Source organism: Balaenoptera acutorostrata, chromosome 11 (assembly GCF_949987535.1).
Source record: "Balaenoptera acutorostrata chromosome 11, mBalAcu1.1, whole genome shotgun sequence".
In the NCBI taxonomy this organism is placed as follows: domain Eukaryota; kingdom Metazoa; phylum Chordata; class Mammalia; order Artiodactyla; family Balaenopteridae; genus Balaenoptera; species Balaenoptera acutorostrata.
In genome coordinates, this window is record NC_080074.1 from 48,711,985 (window position 1) to 48,739,385 (window position 27,401).

At 45.8% G+C, this 27,401-nt stretch overlaps 1 protein-coding gene and 1 long non-coding RNA gene across 2 annotated transcripts in view; one reads left to right on the plus strand and one right to left on the minus strand.

The window, feature by feature from the left end:
• Positions 1-20,636, minus strand: part of LOC130709183 (uncharacterized) — a 101,687-nt gene extending 81,051 nt beyond the window's left edge. Inside the window, exons 1-4 of the long non-coding RNA XR_009009669.1 lie at positions 20,013-20,636; positions 19,325-19,512; positions 17,022-17,449; positions 15,170-15,253 (exon numbers count right to left, since the gene is read on the minus strand). This is a non-coding gene — a long non-coding RNA (uncharacterized LOC130709183). The remainder of the gene's footprint in view (positions 1-15,169; positions 15,254-17,021; positions 17,450-19,324; positions 19,513-20,012) is intronic.
• A 4,361-nt stretch (positions 20,637-24,997) lies between these two features.
• On the plus strand, positions 24,998-25,876 carry LRRC10 (leucine rich repeat containing 10). Its single transcript, XM_057556095.1, has one exon. The coding sequence runs from the start codon at positions 25,037-25,039 to the stop codon at positions 25,874-25,876; it is 840 nt and encodes a 279-aa protein (XP_057412078.1). The 5' UTR covers positions 24,998-25,036.
• The last annotated feature ends 1,525 nt before the right edge of the window (positions 25,877-27,401 follow it).

A 27,401-nucleotide genomic window follows, 5' to 3' on the forward strand; every position in this document is an offset into this window, starting at 1 on the left:
TCACTGGCTGAGACTGCCCTGGGCCTTTGGGACTTTCCCACAGTCTATCTTTACTCTCCTGTGACAGGCTGTGCTCAGAGATGGCAGATGTCAGGTGTTTACTGCTACCCAGGCCCTGTCCTTAGGAATCAGCTGCCATGCTTGAGACAGTTGCAGATGGTTTCAGAAAAGAACTAATCTAACCTTCTCATTATTCCTCAAGAAACAAAGCTTTCCAAAATGGGCAGCATCCTTGACACTAATGATAAGCTTGTTATTCATACACATGGTCAGGGGAACCCTACAAACTCCAAAGGGAAAAGCACTTTTCAAGATTAGAAAACACCTTCGAACAAAGGATCAGTCATATTTTTTCCCAGTAAAAGTGGAGTTTGATTACTTTCATCACGAAAGAACGTGAGAACACAGGCCAGTTCCTGAATGACACATTCACCTGTCTTCAACGTAAGTTTGCTCCTCCTGGTCCCCGTTCAGAGGCTATATACCAAGGAAGAAGGTTCGGGTTTAGCTGTGAGAGGTCAGTCTCGTAGGTAGAGCGGAAACGGGGCGAATGCTGACCTGTCCTAGGAGGCAGCCCTGCCCTGCCCACTGGGATGTAAGCTCCATTCACTGTCTTATTCAACCAGTGTATCCCCATGCTTACAACAGTGTCTGAAATGACTCAAAAAAAAAAAAAAGAAAACAACCTTAGCTGAATGAATGCTTGAAATAAAGAAAAAAATGAATGAATGAATAAACCAAATTAGACCTGGACCTAAAGTTAGGAGAACTGAAAATCTCAGTCAAATGCGACCACAACCTTAGCTGTGTGGACTCAGTCAAGTTACTCAGACCTTGGGACTTCATCTTGTTCAGCTCTGAAATGAGTGGTTGGACTAAGTGATTTGAGGTCCCTCTCAAAGGCTGGTTCCATTAACATTTCTGAAGATTCTATACACAGGGAGGAAGGAAGAGACATTCACGATGAATATTAAGAAAATGGACCCAAGTGGCAGAAACAAACAAAAAGGGGAGTGGGGTGAGCGAGAGGAGAATTAACACCTGTTGGGTACTTGGGGTGCGCCTGGTGTTTCACATACATCATTTCGATTGACCCTCACAAGGTACTACTACCCACTGTGTAGAAAGAAATAGAGAAGTTAAATAACTTGCCAGGGGTTTTACAACAGTTAAAATTTCAATCTGGGATTTCAACCCAGGTCTCTAAGGTGCATTGCTGATTCTACTACCCTATTCTGCATCCAAAAAACAATGAACTAGGGGAGGACAGAAATTTCTGTATGTAGTTGAGCAGTCAATTGCCATAACCACTCGAGCAGCCCCACTGACAGCCTTCAGAGTCTAGTGGGGAACCTTGGGAGCCAGCTTTTATTGAACACCTATTATGCGCCAAATGCTACAGTTTAAATGCTGTACGTACATTATCATACCTAGTTCTCTTAACAAACTGTGAGGTGTCACTATGCTCGTTTTACAGATAAGGAAACTGAGGTCCAGGGAAGTGAAATAGTGTACTCATGTCACAGAGCTGATAATGGGCAGAGAAGGGATGCAAAATCAGGTCTGTACACAAACTATGAGGCAAATACATTGTTTCCCTAAAGAACAGCCTAACCCCAGAGGCTATTTCTCTGTAAACACTTTCCCTGCAATTAAGCCTGTTCTGTTCATGATCCCTGCCTTCACTGAAGCAAGCTTAAACTCTTGTCTACAGTCTAGGATTGTACTTTGCCACTAGTCAAAGCCTGAAACAAGTGTATGGATACAGTGCAAGACCGCCAATTCCTTCTTCTCTGCGCACGTGTGAGGTGTATATGTGTATCCTTCCGAATGCTGAAATCATATTGAATGTGTGTGACCCATATGAATTCAACTAAGTGAGCTTGGCAAAGGAAAGAGAAGCACTGTATACACACATAAAGGAAAGACCCCCCCTTACTTCCACCCTCTCCCCAGGGACCACAGCCCTCAGAGCCAGTGCGAGATGCAAGATGTAAAGCCCACTCGATCAGCCCCAATTCCAATGTGCTGAGATTCTGGTGCTTAAAGGCACAGCACTAGAATTTCCCAAACAACTTGGCTCCTAAACACAAGCCAACCATTTCACCTGCTGTTCAACAGAAAGACTGCCAACAATTTTTAGCATCCAGGCATGTGGACTTCCTGAAAAAGTACTAATAAAGTGCCTGACGTGTAACCTCCCTAAGAGATTTTCAATGGTAATTTTCACTCTACCAATGTTCCTTGTTTGCTGACTTTAGGGCCTAAACTCTGTGTAAGGTCACTGTGACATGTTCATTACCCAAGGGTTTATACTGGGGCATCCTGGAAGTACCAGTTTCCATGAAGAGAAAGTGCACCAGTAGAAACAAAGTAATTTTATTGAATCTGGTTTTTTGTCTTTTTTTTTTTTTTTTTATTAAGTGGTATAATGTTTACTAATAAGTTCCTTTACTTAGCAGTCTGAGACAAAGTTAGACACACAGCTTTGGTCTGCGGTGGGAAAGTGGTGGTTGGTAGTCTGAGTCTGACTTTCTGATAGCTCTTGCTTGGCCGGGATTCTCCAATTTACCACAGTCTCCACCACTCCCCATGGCCCTATGCTAGGCCCACTTCAATCAGTTGTGTTGCCTATTTGGCCCTGGTGGGTAAGTTGAGTGTGTAATTCTTTTACTAAAGCATCACCAGCTCCATGGAGACCTCAACCACTGTGAGTTCCCTAAACTATGCAAAGAGGGAAAGAATAAGAAGATGCAAAGCCAATAATCTCAGAGCATCTTTCTATGGATTGCTATAGACTCCAGCAGCCCCATGCTGCCAATCAGACACGTTAAACCTGCATTCAGTTCTTTTCTGACCTGTGTCTCTGGGAGAACTGTACAGTCTCAGTATTCTCCCGGGCTCGGCAACAGTGCAGATCATTCGAGATGCAGGGACTCATGACACTAACCAACCTTGCTTGACAGGCCCCGCTGGCAGCAGGCCTTGTAGGGCTGTCACGTCCCAGATGACCCAAGAACAGCATGTCATTTCTGTGTCATTCCCACTGGAGAGACCCAAGCCTCTCCACTGGGGTTTGCGTAGCTGCAGCTGCTCGTCACAATCCCCAGCAGGCGGGCTGTCACTGTCTATGGGCAGAGGCAGCCTGGAGCCCTCCTGCTATTTCCAGCCATCGACCTCAGGGCCCATCAGTCCCTCTGAGGTCAGCTCCAGAGCAAGTGGCACGGAGCACTGAATAACAGGGGAAGCTCCACGGGGAGGGGAGGGGAGAGGATGTGTAAGTTTTAAAAGCCGACTTCACTCTCCTAAGGAAAAGGGCAAGTCAGTAAGTGGGAGAAGAAGAAACAGCTAAGCCATAGTTGGTAAAGCCTGCTGGAGTAGGGGCAAGTGACGGCAGGGAAGTAGATCAAACCCACTCACTGCCTGGGAAATAAAACCTCTAAAAGCCATAAAGGGAACTGATAAAAGACCAGATGTCCGCAGAAGCACCAAATACAGGAGAGAAGAACACTCCCCTGTTTGTAGTGCTTTCCCAGAAGGGCACTGGCTTGTGTTTAGCCAACACCAAGTCCAGGGTTGCTTTCCTCAGAATATACTCTAAGGGATACTCAGAGAGTCTGCGGGAGGAGCCCTGAGGAGTTTGAGAACAAAGAATAGAAAGCCCAGCGTCAGATTAGAAGTGACCCTCTCCCTCTGTCCCATCAGCCTCTATGGGGGTGAGCCCCACAGCCACCAGGGCGGTTCTGGAAGTTTCCTCACCCACTACCCAAGGCCAAGGGGGTCGATGCCACCCCCATGCACAGCTCTTGCAAACCCCACCCTGTTGTTACCCCATCAAACATGTAGTACAATTCTGATATAAACACAGCTCCTACGATCCAGAGCCATCCAGAGTTGGTGGTGACATCTAGAACTTGAGAGCTGCGGATACACACAACCCCATCCCTCAGGGCCTCCCGGAATCAAAAAGAGCAGACGTGGATCATGTGGGCATCCCAGCCACCCTGCATCCACAACATGAGGCTGGCTGGGTACCACACCTTTCTGATGTGGTATTCAGCAGACAGGGTGCACTTCTGTTGGTCAGTGGTAAAGGTTAAGTAAGTCATTTCGCCTTTTGTGGTCCACACTATACCAAAGGCGCAGGAAACAGAGTGAGCTCTTGTTTTTACTTTATGTTCCACCGATAAAACTAAACTTCAAATGTGGCCTAATCAACCTGTGTTAAGAAGAGAACATAGAGAGTAAGAATGTGAGCTTTTGGACTCAGATTACATGGGTTCACATCCCAGATCCACCACTATCTGTGAAGTTACCTAACCTTGTTGTGACTTGGTTTCCTCACAGATAAAATGGGGATAATAGTAATACCTATTATTGTATTAAATGAGTTAGTACATACAAAACTCATAGTACATTGCCTATCATATAGTAAGCACTTGATGAATGTTTGCTCTCATTATTATATCATCATGTTATTAAATAGCATGGTGATTAAGAGCTGGGGTACCGGATTCTATTCAGGCTCAGACACTTACTAACTGTGCAACCTGGTCAAGTTACTCAATGTGGCTTAGCCTTAATTTCATCAACTGTAAAATGACATTCATGCCACTACCTTCCTCATTGGGTTGTTTTAACAATTAAATGAAATAGTTTATTTAAAGCAATTAATTCAGGGTCTGGTGCAAAGTTATGGCCCAATAATTGTTAACTATCTTTATTATTATTTAAAGAAATGGGTTTGACTTTAGAACAAAAGTAAGATTTGAGAATGTTTAAGGTTTCTTCCCCGAAGCACAAAAATGACTCTTTTGCTGAGTCAAAGATCTAGGTACATAATTTCTTAAATTTTCTGCCTTAAGCCCATTTGATAAAACAGCATATAGCAAACTCCACTTGCAAAGACAAAGGCCACAGAGAGGGATGAAAGCGGGGGCATTCCCTAACAGCCCAGCCGCCGCCTGTCTCCAGGTGGGCAGCGTTTGACATGTCGAGCTTGGGAAAGCCCCTGATCACACCTCAGTTCAGCCATCAGAAGCCGAGGGTCATAGCGATGCTGAATCCTGCTGGGGGTTCTCAGATGCACTTGAACTTGCCTCTCAGGGAGGAGGTCTGGGACATAGTCAGGGCTGTGGTTTCAGGGCCCCTGTCTCTGTAAACTATTTGAGTCACTCCAAATCAATGTGTTTTTTTCTGAAGGCCCAATCTCACGCAAAAAATAAGAAAAAAAAAAAAACAAAACACCTGTCCCAAGCACGATCCCCTGGCTAGGCAGGTCCCCTGGCACCAGGGCCTGGCCACAGGACACAGGACACCCCTATAAGCTTCAGGATGCCCTGCCTGGATGGCATTGCCGGCCCCACCAGTCCCAGCCCTGGGGAAGAACTTGAACATGAGAAACTTTAGAGGACAGTATTCCAAAACACGGAGGGGATTGGGAATGGGAGCGAGGCTTGCTAGGGGCAAAGGTCCCTGGGTCTAAGGTAACAAAAAGGAAAATAAAAGAAGGAAGCATGGGGTAGGATGGGAGGAAAGGGAAAAAGGCAAAAATGGGGAAAGGGTGTCCCACACAACCTCCCAGGCCCGCCCGGTACCCCCAGGGCTGTGGGTGGCCTGGACCCTCCTTACACTTTGAACAGCAGGCCCACACAGCCTCGGTAATCCCAGGGGCGCCACCAGACTGGGGCTAAGGACAGCCCATCTCACACACTTATTTCTTAAAATCTCTGTTAACATTTAAAATCTCTTCCAAATAGGTTGGTTTTTTTGTTTTTTGTTTTTTATTTATTTATTGGCTGCGTTGGGTCTTTGTTGCTGCGTGCGGGCTTTCTCTAGTTGCGGCGAGCGGGGGCTACTCTTTGTTGCAGTGCATGAGCTTCTCATTGGGGTGGCTTCTCTTGTTGCAGAGCACGGGCTCTAGACGTGAGGGCTTCAGTAGTTGTGGTGCGCGGGCTCAGTAGTTGTGGCTTGTGGGCTCTAGAGCGCAGGCTTCAGTAGTTGTGGCATGCGGGCTCAGTAGTTGTGGCTCATGGGCTCTAGGGCGCAGGCTCAGTAGTTGTGGTGCACGGGCTTAGTTGCTCCGCGGCATGTGGGATCTTCCCAGACCAGGGCTCGAACCCGTGTCCGCTGCATTGGCAGGCGGATTCTTAACCACTGTGCCACCAGGGAAGCCCCAAGTAGGTTGTTTACCAAAGAGAACAACCAAGAAATCGGCAGCTAAGAGGCTTATCAGGAGGGAAAATGCAATAAAGGTGAGTGTGTTATCTGAGACCAAGGAGGTGACTGAACAAGCTCCTTCCCGTCCCGCGTGAGCCGGCGCCTGGGGATGTTAGCCAGGTGAAGGATGTAGATCAGGACGGGGACAGAGAAGGCAAGGCTGCAGCAAAAGAAGCCTAATGCCCCAGTCTGAGCGGAGCTGGGGGCTTCTGCCTCCTCATATCTTGGGGTCCCTCAGATCTAGCTGCTCCTCTCTTTTGGAATCAATGGGACATTATTGAATACAGAGTCTCTTCATCTGCAGGACACCAAGGAACAGACCTCAGAGGCTGCTGATAGCCCGCTGGCACCAGGCTGGTGACAGTAAATGCATTCATGTTGGGTCTCTATGCCATTGAGCTGCCAGTTCCCAGAACCTTGGGGTGGAAAGGAAATTTTGGCATCACCTAGTTCGGTGCCCCACTGTGTGATAGAATTCTCCCTACAATATCCCTGCCAAGATTCATCCAGCCGAATCCCTCAGGTGAAAGACGATTCACCTCCGCAAGGCGAGCCACTGTACGCGGGAACATCACACTCGGGAAATGGCCTTCTCCACCCTGGAAGGAAAGCTGCAGCCAGATCCCCCTGGTTCTCAATCTGCCTCTGGGTCCATATCTAAGTAGTCCATCCTTCTCCACACTCAGGACTAGCCTCAGACATTTGAAGAATACCATTATGGTGCATCTATATAAGCTCCCAGTGCACGCGCGTGTGCGCGCGCACACACACACACACACACACACACACACACACACAGTGTTTTCTTGAGACCAAATCTTGCCAAACCAAGACCCAAATTGTTCTTTGCATCTCATGATCTTGAGTCCCTTCACATCCTGATCTCTCTCTACTGGACGTGTCATCATTTCACAACGGCTCTACTCAAATGTGTGCCCAGAAGCGAGCGCAACGCTCCTCATATTTCTGTGTGTTTTGCTCTTCACCAGTGCACAGCAGAGCAGCACAGTCGGCTTCCTTGTCATAGACGCTCGGCTTCTCTTCATGTAGCCCCGTGATGGGGGGATCACGTCCGTTGTGTTCACTGCTCTACCTGCCCACCCCACCCCCCCAGAGATGAGTCCACTGTCTGGCACGGGGTGGACACTCAAGCAGTACTTGTTTAGCAGATGAATGACATTTTGAGAATACAGGCTCACTCTTTGTTTTGTTTTTGTTGTAGTAGTAGTTGGTACTTCTTGTTATAATAATAGGAGGAAGATATAATAGTAGTATACTATACTATACTATACTATATTATATATATATTATAGTATATACTATACTATAATATATATTATATATTATAATAGTATAATATAATAATAGTCAGGAGGAACAGTTTTATTTCATGTATATTAAACCCCATCCAAGAAGACAATCAAATAGACAACTGGATAGACAGACAAGTTTGGAGCTTAGAAGAGAGGTCAGGGCTGGAGAGAGGTTGTGGAGTCACCAACTCACAGAGAATGAAGCCACGTTACTGCAGGAAATTGCCTAGGAATTTAACTAATCCGGGATTCTACCCTCTTTCCATGTGGCCTCCCAGAGCCAGCGACCAGTAAAACAGAGAATATGGGCCTCTCCTCTGTCCACCACACCCAACTTTCCTCTGTCAGGCCCGCTCACCTTCTCACCATCCACCCTCACCATCCCCAGGAAGTTCCTGTCAGGTACTGAAGGGAAAACGTCTGCCCTCCTTGTCTGTGGGAACTCCAGAGGAAAGATCTGAATGCCATGTGCATTTCTGGGAGTGACTACGTGGTCAGTTTCCACCACTGCTAGAGAAAGTCAGCCCTTCCAACTCTAAAGCTGATTTCTTTCTCAGCGCATGGCCGGAAACTTAGAGATCAACAAGGGAGGAAGGGGCACCTGTGTGCTTTCTTCTCACATCTACCTACCTAGGACAGGCACACAACACTGGAATCCTGGTGTCCCATGAAACACCAAATCCCCAGGCAGACTCCCAGAGCCAGGAGTGCCCTCTGGTGGGCATAATAACACTGACGATTATGAGAATAACTAACACCATGAGCTAGTTAGCCAGTGATCAGAATAACTGACACTTACCAGGAGCATTTACCATGAGCCAGACTTAATAAAAATTACCCAGATTAACCCATTCACTGTTCATCCTAATCTTATGAAGTCCTACTATTCTACTTTTTTCCCCATTTTACGAAGGAGAAATTGATCAAAGCAATCAGGTGATTTACTAAAAGTCACCAAGGGCGGAGGAGGTTGGCTGGTCTCCTCCTGGGCATCTATCCCCTTCTAACTCCTAAAGAAAGACATAAGCCATCCTAGAACTTAAGGGGGAATTTAAATATCTATGTTTTTCTTCTTTTTTTTTTTTAAATTAATTAATTAATTTATTTATTTTTGGCTGTGTTGGGTCTTCGTTTCTGTGCGAGGGCTTTCTCTAGTTGTGGCAAGCGGGGGCCACTCTTCATCGCGGTGCGCGGGCCTCTCACTATCGCGGCCTCTCTTGTTGCGGAGCACAGGCTCCAGACGCGCAGGCTCAGTAGTTGTGGCTCACGGGCCTAGTTGCTCCGTGGCATGTGGGATCTTCCCAGACCAGGGCTCGAACCCGTGTCCCCTGCATTGGCAGGCAGATTCTCAACCACTGCGCCACCAGGGAAGCCCTATGCTTTTCATTTAAAAGTAAACACATTACATATTGTGGAAAAATTGGAAAGAAAAATAAATTGCCTATTATAAAAACCATATCAGCATTTTAAAAATGCTTTCTTTCAATTTTTTTTTCTCCTTTTCATCTTTTTTTCCCTTAATTATGAGCAAGGTATAATATAAATTCTTCATTGAAGAATATTCTTTTTTTTTAACATTTATTTATTTATTTTATTTATTTATTTTTTGGCTGCGATGGGTCTTCATTGCTGCATGCGGGATTTCTCTCTAGTTGCGGTGAGCAGGGGCTACTCTTCGTTGCGGTGCGCGGGCTTCTCATTGCGGTGGCTTCTCTTGTTGCAGAGCACGGGCTCTAGGCATGCAGGCTTCAGTAGTTGCAGCACGCAGCCTCAGTAGTTGCAGCACACAGGCTCAGTAGTTGTGGCTCGCAGGCTGTAGAGCACAGGCTCAGTAATTGTGGCGCACGGGCTTAGTTGCTCCGCAGCATGTGGGATCTTCCTGGACCAGGGATCAAACCCGTGTCCCCTGCGTTGGCAGGCAGATTCTTAACCACTGCGCCATAAGGGAAGTCCCAAAAGGTTTGAATTTTTTTTTTTTTGGCCATGCTGCAGAGCTTGCAGGATCTTAGCTCCCCGACAAGGGATGGAACCCGGGCCCCTGCAGTGAAAGTGCCGAGTCCTAACCACTGGACTTCCAGGGAATTCCCTGAAGAACATTCTTTAAGATTTTTTTCCTTCAAGAATTTTCTGTTCTTAGATGTGATTTTCACATTTTTTAGTCAAAGCAACAGGTATTTACTTGGACATCCAGCAAGAGTCTGACCTAAAGCTCCCAGCCAGGAGTTCTGTAATACCCCAGCCTGCCCTGGGGCACTACCCAGAGAACCAGGGTTGCTATGGAGACAGAGCGTAGCATGAAACCTCAGGACAGATCACAGGTTCAGTCGTCTGAACGCACTGCCCTCAGGGGAGGTGTCCCAGAGGGAACTTTGGGGACCGTAGCTGACTCACTTCTGTCAGCACAGAGGCTCAGACCATGGAGAGCCCCAGGGCAGCCATCCACAGGACCTAGGATTCTTGGGAAGTTTTCCTCTGGCCACCATAGTGACATGGCTCTGTGGCAGGCTTCTCATGGATCTGTTCCATTTTTCTGCAGTTTCTTGAAAAGTGCCTTCCCCTCACCAGAAGCCTCTGTGCCTCTACCTTAGAACTAAGATACTCCCTACCAATGCAGTCTCTGCGGGGCCTCCGGAGTCAGACTCCCAACTTGGTCACTTACTAGCTCCATGACCTGGGCGCCAACTTAACCTCTCAGACCTGTTTCCTTATCTGGAAAATGAAGATAATAACTGTTCATACTCACAGAGTTGTCGGGAGAAGTAAATAGCCATTTAGTTGAGTACTGAGCACACAGAAAGGCCTCAGTGTATGGCGGCTATTGTTCTAGAAACCTTCTACAGAGAGCTAGTGAAGGAGGGTGTAGAGCAGCTGTCTGTGCAGTGGGTAGCTGGAGACCACATGTAAACAACTTGTCATCCATCTGGCATGTCCAAATTCCTGCATCCTCTTAGCTCTGTGCAAGCGCCAGGGGAGCAGAGACACCGCCTGAGTTCTCTCCTGCTCCCCTTCACCTCTCTCCCCTCCTCCCTGTGCCATTTCCCAAGAATACAGACGGACCATACCAGGGGTAATACTCAAATTATGTAAAGACTCAGACTGAAGCAATATGGTGCCAGCCATGGAGCTGAAACAGGGTCTTGGGAGCTTCCTGTTGTACCAGGTGTTACCACCTTGTTTCCTGGATTGTGGGGAGGTGAGGGGTCCTAGGAGAGGGGCCAGGGAAACTGGAGCAATGGAGAGAATACTTAGCAGCCTCTGGGAAAGGGTTCTTTACCAGCTGATATGGAAATATCAGTTTACATTTTAACAACCAATATGGCCAAACCATCATGTACCAACTGATTTACCCCCAGGTGAGACCCTGGGAAGGTCATTGTGGGACACCCCTGAAGAACATAGAGACCAGAGACTGTGTTAAGCCCATCTGGGGCCCATGCCTTGTCGCAGAGTAAGTGAGTTGGGGAAAAGGACTTCATTGCCCAAGAGTCTACTCAAGTGCTACAACTCCCCTATCCATGCCATTCCTTACTGCATGCCTTGCTGAAGCAATAGGACGAAGGGACCCAGAAGTTGGATGATCCTAAGTCAAACAGCACTGTGAATTTCTGCAGTCGGGTGTCAGGGCTGACAACCCCAGAGGCTGGGCCTGTAAGAAGAATACACCAAACCCATATTGCAGCCCAACACCAGCCCCTTACGCTCAGTCAGTCTTTCATTCCACTAATACTCATTAAGTCCACGTTAAGTGCCGTCCTGTGGGCTGGGCATACGTCAGTGAGCAAGACCCATAGGGTATCTGCACTCATGGAGCCAGACATAAAATTATAATACAGGGTGATAAGAGCTACAATGGGGAAAAGAGAGGGTGCTAAGGGAGCAAAGGAGTGCACCTAACCTAGAAGTCTCACTGCAGGAAGTAATGTCTAAGCCAAGACCTGGGGGTGGAGTGGGAGCCAACCAGATGAAGAGGTGGGGGAAGCATGAAGCAGCATGTGCAAAGACCAGAGATTGGCTGAGCCATCAGCAGAACAAAACAGTTGACCTGGACTTCAATATAATCATGTTAATGTGTCAAGTTTGGGGTGCAATTAATTCTAACATGTGGGCTTGGCTTCTTGCTTAGAGAATGGTTTGGGAAGACTGTAACCCTGTAAATCTAAATTTCCAAGCCAAAGGTGCAAGTTGGCATGGATGCCACGTTAGGGACAGTGTCGCAAGGGGCTAAGTGCTGGACTTTGGTACTGCATAAACTCAGGTTCAAGTCCCAACTCTACTTCTGAGCTGGGTGACCTTAGCTAAGTTAATTCAGCCTCTCTAGGTGGTAATTTCCACATCTGAAAATGGAGCGCAATGCTGCTATCTACTCTGTAGTATTCAAATGAGATAGCATATGAAGTCCTCAGCATGGTGAATGGCATGGGGCTGACTCTTACTATTAAAATAACTTTGTGGAATCCACCCCTAACCTAAACATCATTTTGTGCCCAAGAATCTCAAGTGCTTTTTAGAACAGAAATCCAACCTAATCCAAACATCACAGTTAATGGTTATTGAGAATTTACATAGGCCAGCCCAGTCCTACATGCCTTACATGGGTTACTTTAATTAATCCTCATGAAAACCCAATAATGGAGGTGCTACTGTTTCCCGGGTTTCACAAATTAGGAAACCAAGGCAGAGAGGTTTAGTAACTTGCCTCAGATCATCTAAGGCTTCAAAAATCCACAACACTGACAATACCAAATGCTGACAAGAATGTGGAGAAACAGGAACTCTCATTCATTGCTAGTGAGAATGCAAAATGTTATTGCTACTTTAGAAGACAGTTTGGTAGTTTTTGACAAAACTAAGCATTTTCTTCCCATGTAGTCCAGCAATCATGTTCCCTGATGTTTACTGAAACCTATATACACAGAAAAACCTGCACACAGGTATTTATAAATAACTGCCAAAACTTGGAAGTAACCAAGATGTCCTTCAGTAGGTTAATGGGTAAATTGTGGTATATCCAGACAATAGAGTACTAGTCGGCGTTAAAGAGAAATGAGCTATCAAGCCATGACAAGGCATGGAAGAAACTTAACAGCATGTTATTAAGTGAAAGAAGACAATCTGAAAAGGTTACATACTGCATGATTCCAACTATATAACATAAAAGGCAAAACTACGGAGACAATAAAAAGATCAGTGGTTGCCTATTATGGGACAAGGAGAAATGAATAGGCAGAACTCACAGGATTTTTAGGGCAGTGAAACTATTCTGTATGATACTACAGCAGGAGATACATGTCATTATACATTGTCCAAACCCAAAGAATGTACAACACCAAGAGTGAACCCCAACTGGACTATGGACTTCCGGTGAGAATGATGTGTGAATGTGGGTTCACTGATTGTAACAAATATACTCTGTGGTGTGGGATGTCCATAATGGGGGAGGTTGGGGGCGGCAGGGTAGATAAGAACTCTGTACTTTCTGCTCAGTTTTTCTGTGAACCTAAAACGGCTCTTAAAAATACAGTGTATTAATTAGAAAACCAAATAAAACACAGGCTTCAAATCCAGGAGTTTGGCTCCGGAGTGCACCCCTTTAATCACTGCGTTATACCATCTCCCAACTTCTAAGGGAAGGGAAACCCAACTTTTGATTGAAGTATAAAAGAAACAAATATGTACATATAAAGTAAAACAGAGAGGTTGCTGGGTTTTGGAATGTGCCTACCGTTCAGGTTGCCAACCCTCCCTCATCCCTTCTAGAGGGCGGGCAAGGCTCCACAGCTGATGAAGCCGACGGCTGCCTCCCGGGCAGTGTGTGATGAAGAGCGCCTGACGTGTGGCGGGAGGCCAGCATCCCCAGCGCCCTTTGGTCTGGAAAACAGCTGTGAGTAATCTGGGGCACCCGGAGCAGAAAGCTTTATCAGCTGGCCTGTCCCAAAGCTGCTGGGAAGACTGTCTGCTGGTGCAGCTATGCCTCCAACTGTCCTATTTTTAGAGAAAGGCATTCTTTTCAGGGCTGTTCTTCTGACAAAGGAGCAAGCCAGCTCTGTCCCAAGGTTTAGCCGCTGAACAACAAGCCACTTCCACTGGTTTGCCTTAGGGCTCGTTTTCTGCAGGTTTGTAGACCACCATCGAAAACTTTTAATCAAAGGACTTATAAAATGCCAGCTCATTCCCCAGCTGAGGGAAGCCGGTGTGATACTGCTTTCTGCCCCAGGAAGGGAGGCATAAGACATTGTACATAAGGAGGACATAAGACTATTCAAACAATAGCATCTTGCCAACATTTCAAAGAATACCATTTAAGGCCAATAAAGGGGCTTTTTTTTTTTTGCTGTAAGGAAGCAAATATCTGCTTGAGAGACTGTAGGATTAATTTATGTTTTAATCATCATGGTGGGAGGAGGAGTTGGGAGAGTAAATAGTGAACCAAAAGGATGTAGAGTTGGCCCGGTCAGTTTTAGGTCTTCCCAACACCAAACCAGGAAGCCAGATAGGGCCCAGGAATTGAGAGAAACAGCCCCAGAGCTGGCTCAGGGCTCAGCTCACTTGGGCATCTATTAGAACTCCTCAGAATAAACACAACCCAACAGCTAATAATAACATTAATAATAAGAGGATGATAATATTAACCCTTTTCAAGCATCTTCTGTGTGCTAAATACTTTAAACACATTATTGTATTGACTTTGGGACAATCCCATGCTGTAGGTGTTACTATTCCAATTTTGCAGGTAAGTGAACTAAGTCTCAGAGAATTTGTTTACCTTCTGTCCACTGAATGGTACAGCTGATATGCAAACTCAAATTTTTCTGACTCCAAACCCTATACATCTTCTTTTCATTTGTCATGCTGGCCCCCCTAACTGTCTTGGAGGGGGTTAACCAAAAGGAGACGGGGTCAAGCTCTTTGCCATTTTAACTTAGTGTCCCAGAATTTAAACTGAAGCAAAAACAACGATGTTTTTCTAAGCACAGTCTCCACTCCATTTACCCCACACTTCCCTGCATTTGCAGCTGAGTGATACATGTCTGATGACCCCAAAGTGATGCAGTGGGAAGTCCCTGCTTCCAATCTTGATGGGGACCTTACGGACCCTCTTGTCTCCAGATGAGGGCAAGAAGAGAAAGAAGTTCAACAACTTGCCCAAGGTCATAGAGTAATGCAAACACAGATCTGCAGAGCCCAAGTCTGGAGCCCCTCCCGCAGTATCAACCCCATCCCATCAATACGACCCTAAATGACCAGGACTCAGACTAAGCCCTCCTGTCTCAAAGACACCTGAGATGGAGCAATATTGAGCCCATGCCACTGTTCCTTCCAAAAGTAAATGGCAGAGGGAAGTCCCTGGTGGTCCAGTGGTTAGGACTCCGCACTTTCCCCACTGAGGGCCTGGGTTCCAGCCCTGGTTGGGCCAAAAAAAACCTTTTTTTAATTAAAGAAAGAAACTCTCCAACGAGAGAAAAACAGCCTCTGGGGAGTCCAGGTTGGTCTGTGGCCTTTCAGAGCCAGACGTCTCCAGATCCCCAATCTACTCACATTATCTAGTCTTGTAATCACATAACTGCTCTTCTGTCATTCTCTCCTATACACAGACTTCCTGAGGGAAGCATCACAGATGTCTACAAGCAAAAACTTACAGCTGGTGGCCTTCCATGAACTCCTCCAAGGTCCCTGCTTCTCCAAGATGATGTCTGCTGGACTTAACTTGGATCAAAGAAATCCTGAAAAGATAGAGAAGGATGAGTGAGCTCGTGGTGTCAGTTCCACCCTGTTTCAGTTCATCTCTTTCAACATCAACTCAGCAGTGTGTGGAGGATGGTAGGTGTCAGTCATGGAGAGACGATGTCACAGCCTCCAGCTGCGCCAATCTTCCCTTAGCTCTCCATGCCATGATGACCTTAAAGACACCAGAGCCACCAGGACCAGTTTCATTGTCCTTGTTCAGTGGTTGCTTGCAACGCACCGGGCTTTTTGATAGTTCACTGGTTCCCGAACTTGTGAGTTTGTTCCATCAATTCTAGGAGGTTCTACATTGGCAGTAGTTTTAACGATGTGGCTAGAGCTGACCACAAACTTGGGCAAATATTGACATTCCTTAAAGATGTGAGGTGGTATCAACCAAGTATTGCTAAGAAAGTTTGCAGTGGGAGGGGGAAAAGTTGACATATATTAAGCTTCTGTGTTCCAGGTATTTACTGTCATTTAATCCCCACCAATATCATCTCCAGCTGATAAATGTAGAAAGACTTTCAAAGAGGTTCAGCAAGCTCCCCAAGGCCAGAAAGACAGGAAACGGTCGAACTAAAATTCCAAACCTAACTGCCAACCCACACACACCAGACGTCCCCATGGCAGGCAATGCTGGTTTCCTACCTAACCTCTCTTTCCTTCCTTGTTGATAGAATCCTGGTTGCATTGAGGCAGCAATGTGCCCAGCTCCAGGTGGCCCCAGAGTTTAGTAGCATCTACCATCCTCTGAAATCACCTCTAGCTACTGGACTGATGCTTGAGCTGCAGCTCAGAATCCGTTTCCTCAGAAACCATCTTACACACAATAGTCAGTAAGACTACCATCACTGCATCACCAGCACACTTCTGTTCTATGGGTTAGGACAACCCTTAGAGATTAACCTGGGATACCACCATTTATAGCATAATTTCTACTGGAAAATGCATTAAAAGATCTATACACCTGCTATTCCCCTACCCCCCACTCCCCCAAAAAACAAAAAACAGCTTCCAGGAGACTTCGTGATTCCTTTATAAGGTTTAAGTTAATTCAAATTTCACAGGTCCAAATCCAAAGCTGCCTTCCTATTAACAACCCTTTACTTATCAGGAAGATCTAGGAGTATCAAAAATGCCAAAGGACATTCCTGAAAATATACTTAAATATGGGGTATTTCTAGTCAATCTTACCTCTCTTTATTAAATTGAAAGAAAATCTTCCCTACAACTGAAAAAAAAAATGTGTTCTAGTCAAGAAGATGAAATACTAGCTGTTGTACCCATTTTCCAGTTACAGTGATGCATTTCCCTGCAAGAAAACTTCTGGCTTTAGGATAACCCAGGGTAACCCTGGCACTCTTGACGTTTTGGGCCAGATAACTCTTTGCTGTGGGCGCTGTCCTGTGCATTGGAGAATGTTTAGCAGGGTCCTTGGCCTCTACCTGTCAGATGCCAGGAGCACTCTCTCTCTCAGCTGTGACAACCAGAACTATCTTCAGACATCGCCAACTGTCTCCTGAAGGGCAAGCCCACCACTAGTTAAAGACCACTGGCAAAGGCTGAGAAACTAGAAGGACCTATTTACTCAAAGGGCTGCACTAAACCTTATAGAGCCAGGAAACATGCCAATGAAGTAAGAAGGACTGAGCCACATTCTGATAGCAAATCCTACTCTGTAAAGCATGGAGCAGATGGTCACTGAAATGGCCTTCGGCTGTAATCACGAGTAAGGCCCGTTATCCAGGCCGTCAAGAAACGCACCTTCAGAGAGCGTATCCCTCATTCCTGGTTCCTAGGGATTGAGTCCCCTCAAGGTCCATCTTCCTGGCTTTGGTTCCTTTCACTCACACGCAGGCTATAAAAAGGCTGCCTTTCCTACTTCTGTTCATTTCCCCCTGGCTCTCCACCTGTGAGTCGTGAGTCGAGTTGATGGAACTCCTTCAGGGTTCGTGTTTCACTTCACTGCTCACTTCTGAAGCCCCCTTTCTCAGAATAATTGTCTTAGCTCAGCAGTGCTACTGAACAGATTCCAGCAGTTCGACGTTGAGTGAGAATCTAATCAACTTCACAGAGTACTTTGGGAGACTTCTATGGAATCCAGCTGTGGACAAGTCCACAGAGCAGGTACATTTCATAGTGGTAGGCTGAAATCTCAGGGGAAACCTTTGTCTTCATCCCAGCATTGTGCTCTAGGAAAGCACAAAATTGGAGTTTATCCTACAGGTTGCCAAGCAAATATGAGCTCCTTTCCACGTTTTTCCAACCCTGTGTATATCTTGTTAACTATTCTTCATAAATTCTGAGTCTTTCTCAGAGCCACTCTCTTTTACCTCAGTCATCATCGATGGTAGGGAAAAAAATTTGTGGATTCATAAATATATTAAGTCACTGGCTACCAGCAATTCGAGTTTACATTATCAAACTGAGAGTAATACATTACTCATTCTTTCATTCAAATGCTCCAGGAAGGCAGGGAGTTCTGTCCTTATTTGTTGAGTAAATTAATGCCCACTTCGTTTGAGGTGCTGTCATTAGTGCTAAGAATTCAACAGTGAATAGGACTGGCACAAGCCCTGCCTTCAGGCAGGTCTCCTGCAGCAAGAGAGCAAGAGAACTAAGAAGTAAATAAAACAATCACAAATTGTGGTAAGAGCTAAGTGGAGAGAAACTGGGGAGTGGAAGCAGCAAGCTCAAATAAGGTGGTCAGGGAGATCCTCTTTGAGGAAATGCCCATTAAGCTGAGACCTGAAGAACAGGAGCTGGCCTGAAAAGATTTTCAAGGGACCACACACACACACACACACCCCCCACATACATGCAAACCACATATATACATACACACATAAATACACATACACACTTGCAGGGATGCACACATACACACACCTATACACACATACACATACATTCATACATACATACCCACATAAATACACACACATGCAGATATGCACATATACACACATACACACACACAAACATACACCCTTTGGTTCAGGGGAACCTGCAGCCCTCACCCCAAATGTTATCTTTAAAAACCCTTCCCTGAAAGTCATCGGGGAGTTTGGGTCTTTTGAGCATGAACTGCCCATTCTCCTTGCTTGGTCCTGCAGTAAGCACTTGCTTTCCTTCACCACAACTTGGTGTCAGTAGGTTGGCTTTGCTGCAGGGAGGGCAAGCAGACTGAAGTTCAGTTCGGTAACAAGGGCAGGACAAACCCAGACGGCAGATAAAATCCACTAGAAAGGGTTAAATGATTTCAACTCCCACAGGCGGAGCCTCAGTGGGAAGGGGTCTCTGGGACTGCCCTTCTGCTCTGTCAGTAATAAGGATGGGATCCCTTCTGCCTTGGAAAGCGGCTTTCTGGGGAATCCTGGTGTTGAAATCCAGTGAAAGGAGAGGGGAGGGAGAATGGGGCTCCTGGAAAGGGGAACCATCTGCAGAGCAACAAGAATCACACAAGCAATGGGATGTTCTGATCTGCTTTTTATTCTTGGTCTGGGCTGCCCCCCAGGAAGTGCCCAAATGAGGTTTCCCATCTGCTTCGGGTCTTTACTGTGCAAATTGAGAAAATGCAATCTGGAGACAGCCCTCAAAGGGCTGCTGACAGCTGTTTGGGGGAGAAAAAGAATGTTTACAAAGAGAGCGAGGAGAAAGTGAGACAGGACAGCCTGCCAGGGAGTGGGAATAGGAAAACAGCGGGGAGCTGGGGCGGGCTGGCCGCACCGCCTCCCCATTCTCCCAGAGCCCCTGGAACAGTACGGAGGCAGTGCTCAGGAAAAGCGCCTCGGTGGGAGATGGAAGAGGGAAAGGCAGGCAGAGGGAGTCTTAAGAAGAAATGCTGGGCATTGTGAAAGTGATCTGTCCTCTGTCAGTTTCCCAAGTGACTATGATAAAGATTTAAATTAGGTTTCATTATTTTGGGATGCTGTATGACTTTTTTTTTTTGATGCAACACCACGTGAAAACAGGGTCCCAGGTTACCCTGGTTTTATTGTGTAAGCATACAATTGCCTCTCATCAAATACTTAGTCTATCCATTCCGGTAATTCACATACACTTACCAAGTGCCAACTGTGTGTTTGTCCTGTTCTAGATGCTGGGCAAACATTCCCAGAAGTCTTCCAAAACCCCAGCTCTACTTCAGCTGACAGGGGGTCGCTAAGCCAGGCACTCGCTCAGGTTGTAGGCAGCTTGTAGGCAGAGCACACATTTGCAGCTCACTCACTCTTCAATGAGCCCAGCACAGTGTCTTAAGAAAGCACAGCAATAATACCTGCTCATGGTTAGTAAGTCAGATGCTGTGCTAATTACTTTAGGTACATTATCTCATTTAATCCTCGCAGTTAACTCAGTGAGGTGGAGCCCAAGATGATTCCCATTTTACAGATGAGGAGCCCAAGGCACAGAAACTTTGTCCAAAGCTCCCAAAGTAATAAATACCAGAGTCCAGGTTCAAACTGTACAAGGTCTCTTTAATGCCAAAACCTTTGCTTTTAATACTAAACTCTACTGCCATCTCATAAACCATAATAAGATAGTAAAAGTCAGAATTAATCATAAATCTAAATTATAGATTATAGTAATATGAAATCTTTTCTTTTTTCCTTTTAAGTACATAACAGAACCAGGCTAACAAAATGCTACCTAGTAGGAGTCCTGTTTTGATAGATTGCTTTCATTTCATTTCAATAAACGTTTTTTAGTAACTGATGGAAAGAGTTCTTACCCATTAATGTTTAATTGACATACCATTTTCCCCGAGTAAGTAGTATTGTCATCTGCTGATACAGCTGTCACACTGAATGTTCCTGGACTCTTTTGAAGGCCTTAAGATTATAATCCTTCCATTCAGTCTTTTAACATTACACAATTGTTTAGGAAACTAGCCATGTTCCAGCTCTGGGAAATCCACATATATTCCATATTAATTAAGTCTGCTTTAATAAACTGCTTGCAATAGTCCTGTAGATATAGGAAGAAAAATTAACTGTGCAGGGTCAGACAGCCATGGGAGGGTCGGAGTAAAACTACAGGCTAGTTGTGATGGGTATCTGTGATTCTTTTTGGCTGTCAGTATACAACTCACCTTCCTGTGTTTGCGGAATTTCTCACCTTAGGAATCTTGGTGGTGGAAAAAGGCCACCCCCCACCCCCATCACAGAATCTAAAACCTCAACCTTAGCCTCCCTTAGGTTAGGGTGAGCATGTGGCCAGTGAGATCTCTCCATCAGATTCAACTGCCAGTGATGCAAAGAAGCAGGGCCTATGAAAAATCCCTTCGGGGGATCAGGGGGAACGCGGCTACATCCAGGTTTAGGGGCAGCGTTCAGCACCAGGGAGTCAAAGGGAGAAGAAGAGGGGCTGAGCCCAGGGGTGCCAATTCTGCACTGAGTTAGGACATGATCCTGGCTGCAGCATCCAAGCCAGGTTCCTCAGGGCACCCAGGGAGTCTGTGAGCATCCTAACACCTTATCATAAATTCCTGTTCACTGAATCATCCAAAGATGTTTTTTTTAATTGCATTGCAATTAAGAATCCTAATACTAGAACTGAACCTGGAAGCATCCGAAGACCCAACATCACTTACTTCTAGACCAGATTTTTGTGCAGACACCTCAGTGGAGGAGTCTGGAGTCAAAACCAACAGGTGCACATAGTCAGACAGGAGTCTAGGCTTGGTTTCAGGCTTGAGGAGGATGAGCTTGCTTCTGGATCATTCTTCATGAAGGCCCAGGACTCTGGCAGTGGACACCCTTCTCAGCATCCGGCACCATGGTCCCCATGAATTCTAACAAAGGAAAAGCCAGCTGTACCTCAAAGCTAATTACTGGAACACAATTCACTTTATGTTTTCTGTTTTCAAGAGTTTTCTGGATGTCTCTTGCAACATGGACTGTCTTTTCATTGGGATGTGTCTATCTGTGCACGAGAGTGTGTTCTCCTTTTGATATAGGCTGTTCTTCTAGCGGCCACTTTGCTAATTTTATACCAGTTTATCATGGGGGCTGAATCCAGTTGAGTGTAGTGAAGATCAGCCATATGCTTCCTACCTCTTCTCTCACACACACTCCTTGCGTATTCCTACCCCAAGCCCCGGAGAGCAGCTTGGGCAGATCCTACAGCTTTCTTGACACTTTCAGATATTTAAATGTTTAGTCAAGTTTACCTCAACATTTTAACATCTCATCCAATTTCAAACTTCTTTCTGCTCAGCTGAGGCCTGGCCTGTGGCTTGAGGACCGACAAGGAGAAAGGAGTTGGCACTGGAGGTAGGAGATACACAGTCGTGTCTTTTACTCGCTTGGCTCCACCTCCTCCTCTCCTCCCCCTCCCCCCCCTCCCCGATCCCCTGGGGGTTGGGGTCCAGCAGGAGAGAGAGGTGATTTCCTTCACTCCAGATACACAGTTTTAGTTCTCCTTTGGCGGAAACTTGCCTTCTGTCATGGCAGATATTCAAATGCTGGCTGGTTCCTGGAGGTTCTTTTGGGACCCTCCACCCTCCCCTGGCACAGCAATGTACCCTCCTGCCAGCGGCTCATAGAACTCTGGGAAACACTTAGGTTTACCAGTTTGTTAAAGAATATGATAAAGGATATAGATGAATAACCAGATGAAAAGAAACATTGGGCGAGGTCTGGAAGGGTCCTGAGCACAGGATCCTCTGTCCCCGTGGCGTTGGGGTGTGTTATCCTCCCAGTGTGGATGTGTTCACCCACTTGGAAGCTGCCGGAGCCCCCTAGTACTGGGATTTTATGAAACTTCCCTCACGTAGGCATGAACCATCATTAACTCTATTTCCAGCCCCTCTGCCTTCTCTGGAAGATGGCGGAGTGGGGATGAACATTCCAAGCTCCTAATCATGACTTGGTCTTTCCGGTGACCAGCCCCTATCCAGTAGCCACCCGGGAGCCCACCCAGAGTTCCTCATTAGAATAAATGTGCTCCTTGTGTTCTTATCACTTAGGAATTTACAAGGGTTTTAGGAGACCTGTGTCTGGACTGGTTCAAAGACCAATATTAGAACAAGAGGTGCTCCTAGTGGTCTTATCACACAGGAAACCACAAGGGTTTTAGGAGCTCTGTACCAGGAAACAGGGGTAGAAACCAATATATATATTTTCTATTATCTCACAAGTGTCTACATTTTAGGGTTTTAAGAATTAAGTGAGCTAATAATACTGTAAGCAGCACACAAGTGTTAGAGTTAACTGAAAATACTGTAGTAAAATTAGTTAAGACTTTCTTCTGCTCTCTCCATTTTTTGTTTCTTGATTTCTTTTACTCTGCTTATTTCAATCTCCATCTCTCACGTAGAAGTCTCATGTGTGGTTATCCTTAGCTACCTGCTCATATTTAGGGGCTGGCATTAAAGTGCTGAGTGGAGGTGTGTGTGAGGGTAGTTTGTCAACTGGTGTGACCTAACTCCACTCTGATAGAACTGTACACTCTGTGAGATCAGGATCTTATCTTGTTAGCCACCAGATTCCCTGCATCTAGAACACAATAGGTGCTCAATAAATATTTGATGTTATTCTTCAACCTCTCTAAGCCTCAGTTTTCTCATCTGAAAATTGAGGATAAAAAATATTTACCTGGCAGGAGTTGTTAAGAAGAGATAGTGTATGTAAAGCACCAGTTCAGTGCTTAGCACTTAGTTATAAATAATAATGGGTAGCAATCATTATTATTATCATTTCTAGGGACATCAGGGCAGCAGCTTCATGACCATTTGTGGCCACCACTGACCATGCTAAATATAGAGCCAAAGCACAGTACCTGTTGAGAGGCTAGTTATTACAGGACAAATCAGCAAAGAAAGGAGAGGGCTTAAGATAATAGCCCTTGACATTCAATGTTTACAAAGTCCAAGGACACTGGCTTTAGTCATGACTGAGAAGAAAGAAGGTGGGTAGTGATGCTGCATTGCCAAATAGCTCTGCAGAATGGCCATTCACATGGAATGCTCCTGTATGGCTCTGTTCAGTCTATTATAAGCAATTTAGCAGTAAAGGCATTGGAGGAGGTTAAATGGTGTACCAAGCCTTCCACCCAAACCTGGCACTCTATCCAGACAGCAGGCAGGCTGCTAGAAATGGAAACAACTCATTTCTTCTGTAAATGGAAACAACCCGTTTCTTTTGGAATAGAGTTTTTGAAAGTAATATATGTATATAGTTAAAAAAAAAAATCAAACAATACAAGAGGGTGTAAATGGAAGAGTCAGCATTCCTATCACCCCCAAACCTTCAGGCAGATTCCCCAGAGATAATCAGTTTTGTCTTACAGATACTTTTAGGCATATGCAAGAATATATGCATATTTTTTCCCAGATGGAATGGTAAAAAAGTTCTGAAACTTGTTTTTTTGCCCTTTATTTATCCTGAATATCTTTGCACATCAGTATATAAAGATTTATCTCCTTATTTTTAACAACTGCTCTATTCATTAAGGTAAGAGATAAGCCCCCAGATCTCCACGGCTTAACACAATTGAAGTTTCTCATTTACCTAAATCCAATTGGTGGTAGTGAGTGTGTGTGGGAGGGGAGGTGTTCTGACCCTAGCACTTATTCAGAGATCCAGGAAACCCAGGACTTCAACATATGACTTCCACATACTTGGTGGCTTCTAAGGTCACCCTGGGTATTAGATGGGGAAGGAGTGTGGAGGAAGGTGAGGTTTGTTTTAAATGAACCAGGCCTAGAAATGTCTTATATCACTTCTGCTCACATTCCATTGGCCAGAATTAGCCTGACTGCCCTAGACTAGGACTAAGAAATGTCCCAGATGGACAGCTTCTTCCCACAGTAACTCAGCTCTATGGAAGGAAGCTCAAACCTTTGAGGGGCAGTGAGCCACATCCCACACAGACACACTGTAGGACACCCTCATTTACTTAAGCTTTAGAAGGCTGGTTTTCCTCTTCTCTTTCTTCTGTTTTTCTACTTGCCAAAGGCAAATTTTTTTAAGTGTAGAAAACTACTAACTGGTAAGAATGAAGAAATAAGAAAACGGACATTTGTGGAGCGTATACACTCGTTCAGATCTGGTGGGGGTAGGGGGGAGACACTACCAACGAAAAGCCTTTAAAGGATGCATATCTTTGACCCAGTAACACTTCTAAGGACATTTCCGAAAGAAATTAGTGGATAACTGCTCACACTGTATGTACAAGGATATTTATAATAGCGACACATTGTAAGCAACCTAGATGCCCAACAACAGAGACCTGTTTAAATTACAGTGCATCCATATAATGGAATGCTTTGCAGGTATTTAAAATAATTGCATGGATACCTGCAAACATAAAAATATGTCCATATGTTCTGATAAAAAACAAGACTCCTAAACAGTATATATTTTTTTTAAACAAATTGATTACATGTAGCAAAAGGCTGGAGGACATCTGTTAAATAAAACGTTTACAGTGTTTATCCCTGGTGGGTGTGACTATGGTTGTTCTCACTTTCTTCTTTTACACCTTTATGTAATGTCTCAACGTTTTATCATTAGAAAAAACAGTGAAGCTATTTTCCGTTTGAAACAAACAAAAAAATGTAGATAAAGAGGACTGGGGCTTAGGCGACTGAAAGCAAGTATGTGAGACCCCGCCTCCAACCCTGCCTGTCACCCAACACTCAAGTCGCTATCAGGAGCACTTCTCTCTGTTGCAGTGACTGGCTTTTGTCACGTAATCCCCAGGTTATAATGAGAGGGGAGGACAGGCCTCAGAGCAGAGGCAGCAGCCCCAGGGTCGGCGGGCTGCGGCTTGCCATGGGGAACACCATCAGGGCCCTCGCGGCCTTCATCCCGGCTGACCGCTGCCAGAACTACATGGTCAGAGACCTCCGGGAGATGCCGCTGGACAAGATGGTGGATCTGAGTGGGAACCAGCTCCGCCGCGTCCCCGTGCACGTGTGCTCCTTCCAGCAGCTGGCCAAGCTCTACCTGAGTGACAACCACCTCAACAGCCTGCCTCCGGAGCTGGGGCAGCTGCAAAATCTGCAGATCCTGGCCCTGGATTTCAACAACTTCAAGGCTCTGCCCCAGGTGGTATGTACCTTGAAACAGCTCTGCATCCTCTACCTGGGTAACAACAAACTCTGCGACCTCCCCGGTGAGCTGAGCCTGCTCCAGAATCTCCAGACCCTGTGGGTCGAGGCCAATTACCTCACCCAGCTGCCAGATGTGGTCTGTGAGCTGAGTCTCCTCAAGACTCTGCATGCTGGCTCCAACGCCCTGCGTCTGCTGCCAGGCCGGCTCCGGCGCCTCCGGGAGCTGAGGACCATCTGGCTCTCAGGCAACCTGCTGACAGACTTCCCCCCTGTGCTGCTTCACATGACTTCCCTGGAGGTGATCGATGTGGCCTGGAACAGCATCCGCTACTTCCCCAGCCTGGCCCACCTGTCAAGCCTGAAGCTGGTCATCTATGACCACAATCCTTGCAGGAATGCACCCAAGGTGGCCAAAGGGGTGCGTCGCGTGGGAAGATGGGCAGAGGAGACCCCAGAGCCTGACCCCAGAAAAGCCAGGTGCTACGCACTGGCCAGGCAGGAAAGCCAGGAGGCACAAGTGCCTGCCCTGCCTCCTCCACTTCCGCCTACCAATTCCTGAGAAGCTTCAGGTGTAGGTCAATGCCAAGGACCCAACTCCAGAATCTTCTGGAGACCTCTCCATTAGAATGCAAAGGACTGCTCTGGGACAGGTGGGGCGGCTCTGCCAGTGGAAAATGGAACAGTCAGATGAAATGCCTACCTCACACCAAGAAGAAAATACTCAAGGCCACCATCTCTCCCAAAGGGAACTGTGTGCTATAGGTAGCATGACAACTTCTTTGCAAGAAAATCAGCCTCTCCAAGCAGGTATTTTGAAACACTGAAGAGCAAGAAAGGCTGGGACCCTTTGGCCTCCTCCAGTCTCCAGGAGTGGCTGGTCATGAGGCCAAAGAGCCCCTCAAACAAGGTATTTGTTACAGAGCTCATCTAAAAGTTCAGGGGGCCTGTCTCCAGCCCTTTGCAGGATGTATTTTCTTACTATGAATGACCATAAATGGTAAGAAGAGACATTACCGATTCAGGCCACTTAAAAATGACATGTCTACCTAGTCAGTCCGATTCAGACTCTTCGTTGTTGCAAAGGCTCAAGATGAAGCTTCTTCCCTGAAATTTAGTGGCTGCTGAGAAGACACCCCTGCTGGGAATGCCTCCTGGTGGAATCCAGCTGCCACTTTAAACTTGACAGTGGTTCATGCTGATTTCGCTCATTTTCCTTGAAAGATTTGACCAAAGGTCTGCTCCCACCTGTAGACTGTCACTGGCAATGCTGAAAGTCATCTAGAAAACAGAACCTCTCCTTGGCAGTGTGGTTGCATCAAAATCAAGCCTCGTTGTGACTGGCTGCCTCTGTGGAGCAGAGCCCTCCTGTTTACTCACGTAATGAACCAGAACTGAACTGAATCCCTTGCCATGCAGGGACCACATTTCCAGAATCATATTAGGTTAAAAGTTGTAGGTGAGAAATCTGTTCGCTTGCAACAAGCATTTGGAAATTGGAATTGCAGGTTGTGGTATATATAGGAATTGTCTGCCTCTTCAGCCTCAGTATCTCTGCCCTTGCTCTGATTTGTTTTGATTTTTGTAGATAAAATCTTTTGATGGTCAGTGTATAAACCTAGGTATTCAGGCCGCTATTTCTCTGAAGTATGTTAATCATGACCTTTTCTTCTCCCCATGAATACATCAATTTTAAACTGCTGTCAGTGGGTAGTTTAATAACACAATCCTTTATGATCTTGAACCCTTTCAGCAGTCAAGGAAACAAAAGTGTCATCTTAACTAAAACATATTGAATTTAGCTTTTAAAAAGTACTTTTGCCATAAAAGCATCTTAACCCAGCAAAGTTTGGTTCTAAAATGACATTATACAGCAATTTTCATGTTTTCCTACCATAATTATTTCTTGCTAAACCAGAGGAAGAAAAAGTTTCATGGTTTCACATCATCTCTTCCTATCACCACCTCCCAGTCGGTAGAGTAACTACAACCCATTGATCAGACTGCCAAAGGGTCCTTTTAATCACTAAATTGTCAAATACTTAACTCCTTTAATAATGAGCCCAGATTTCTATTAGACAGCTAGG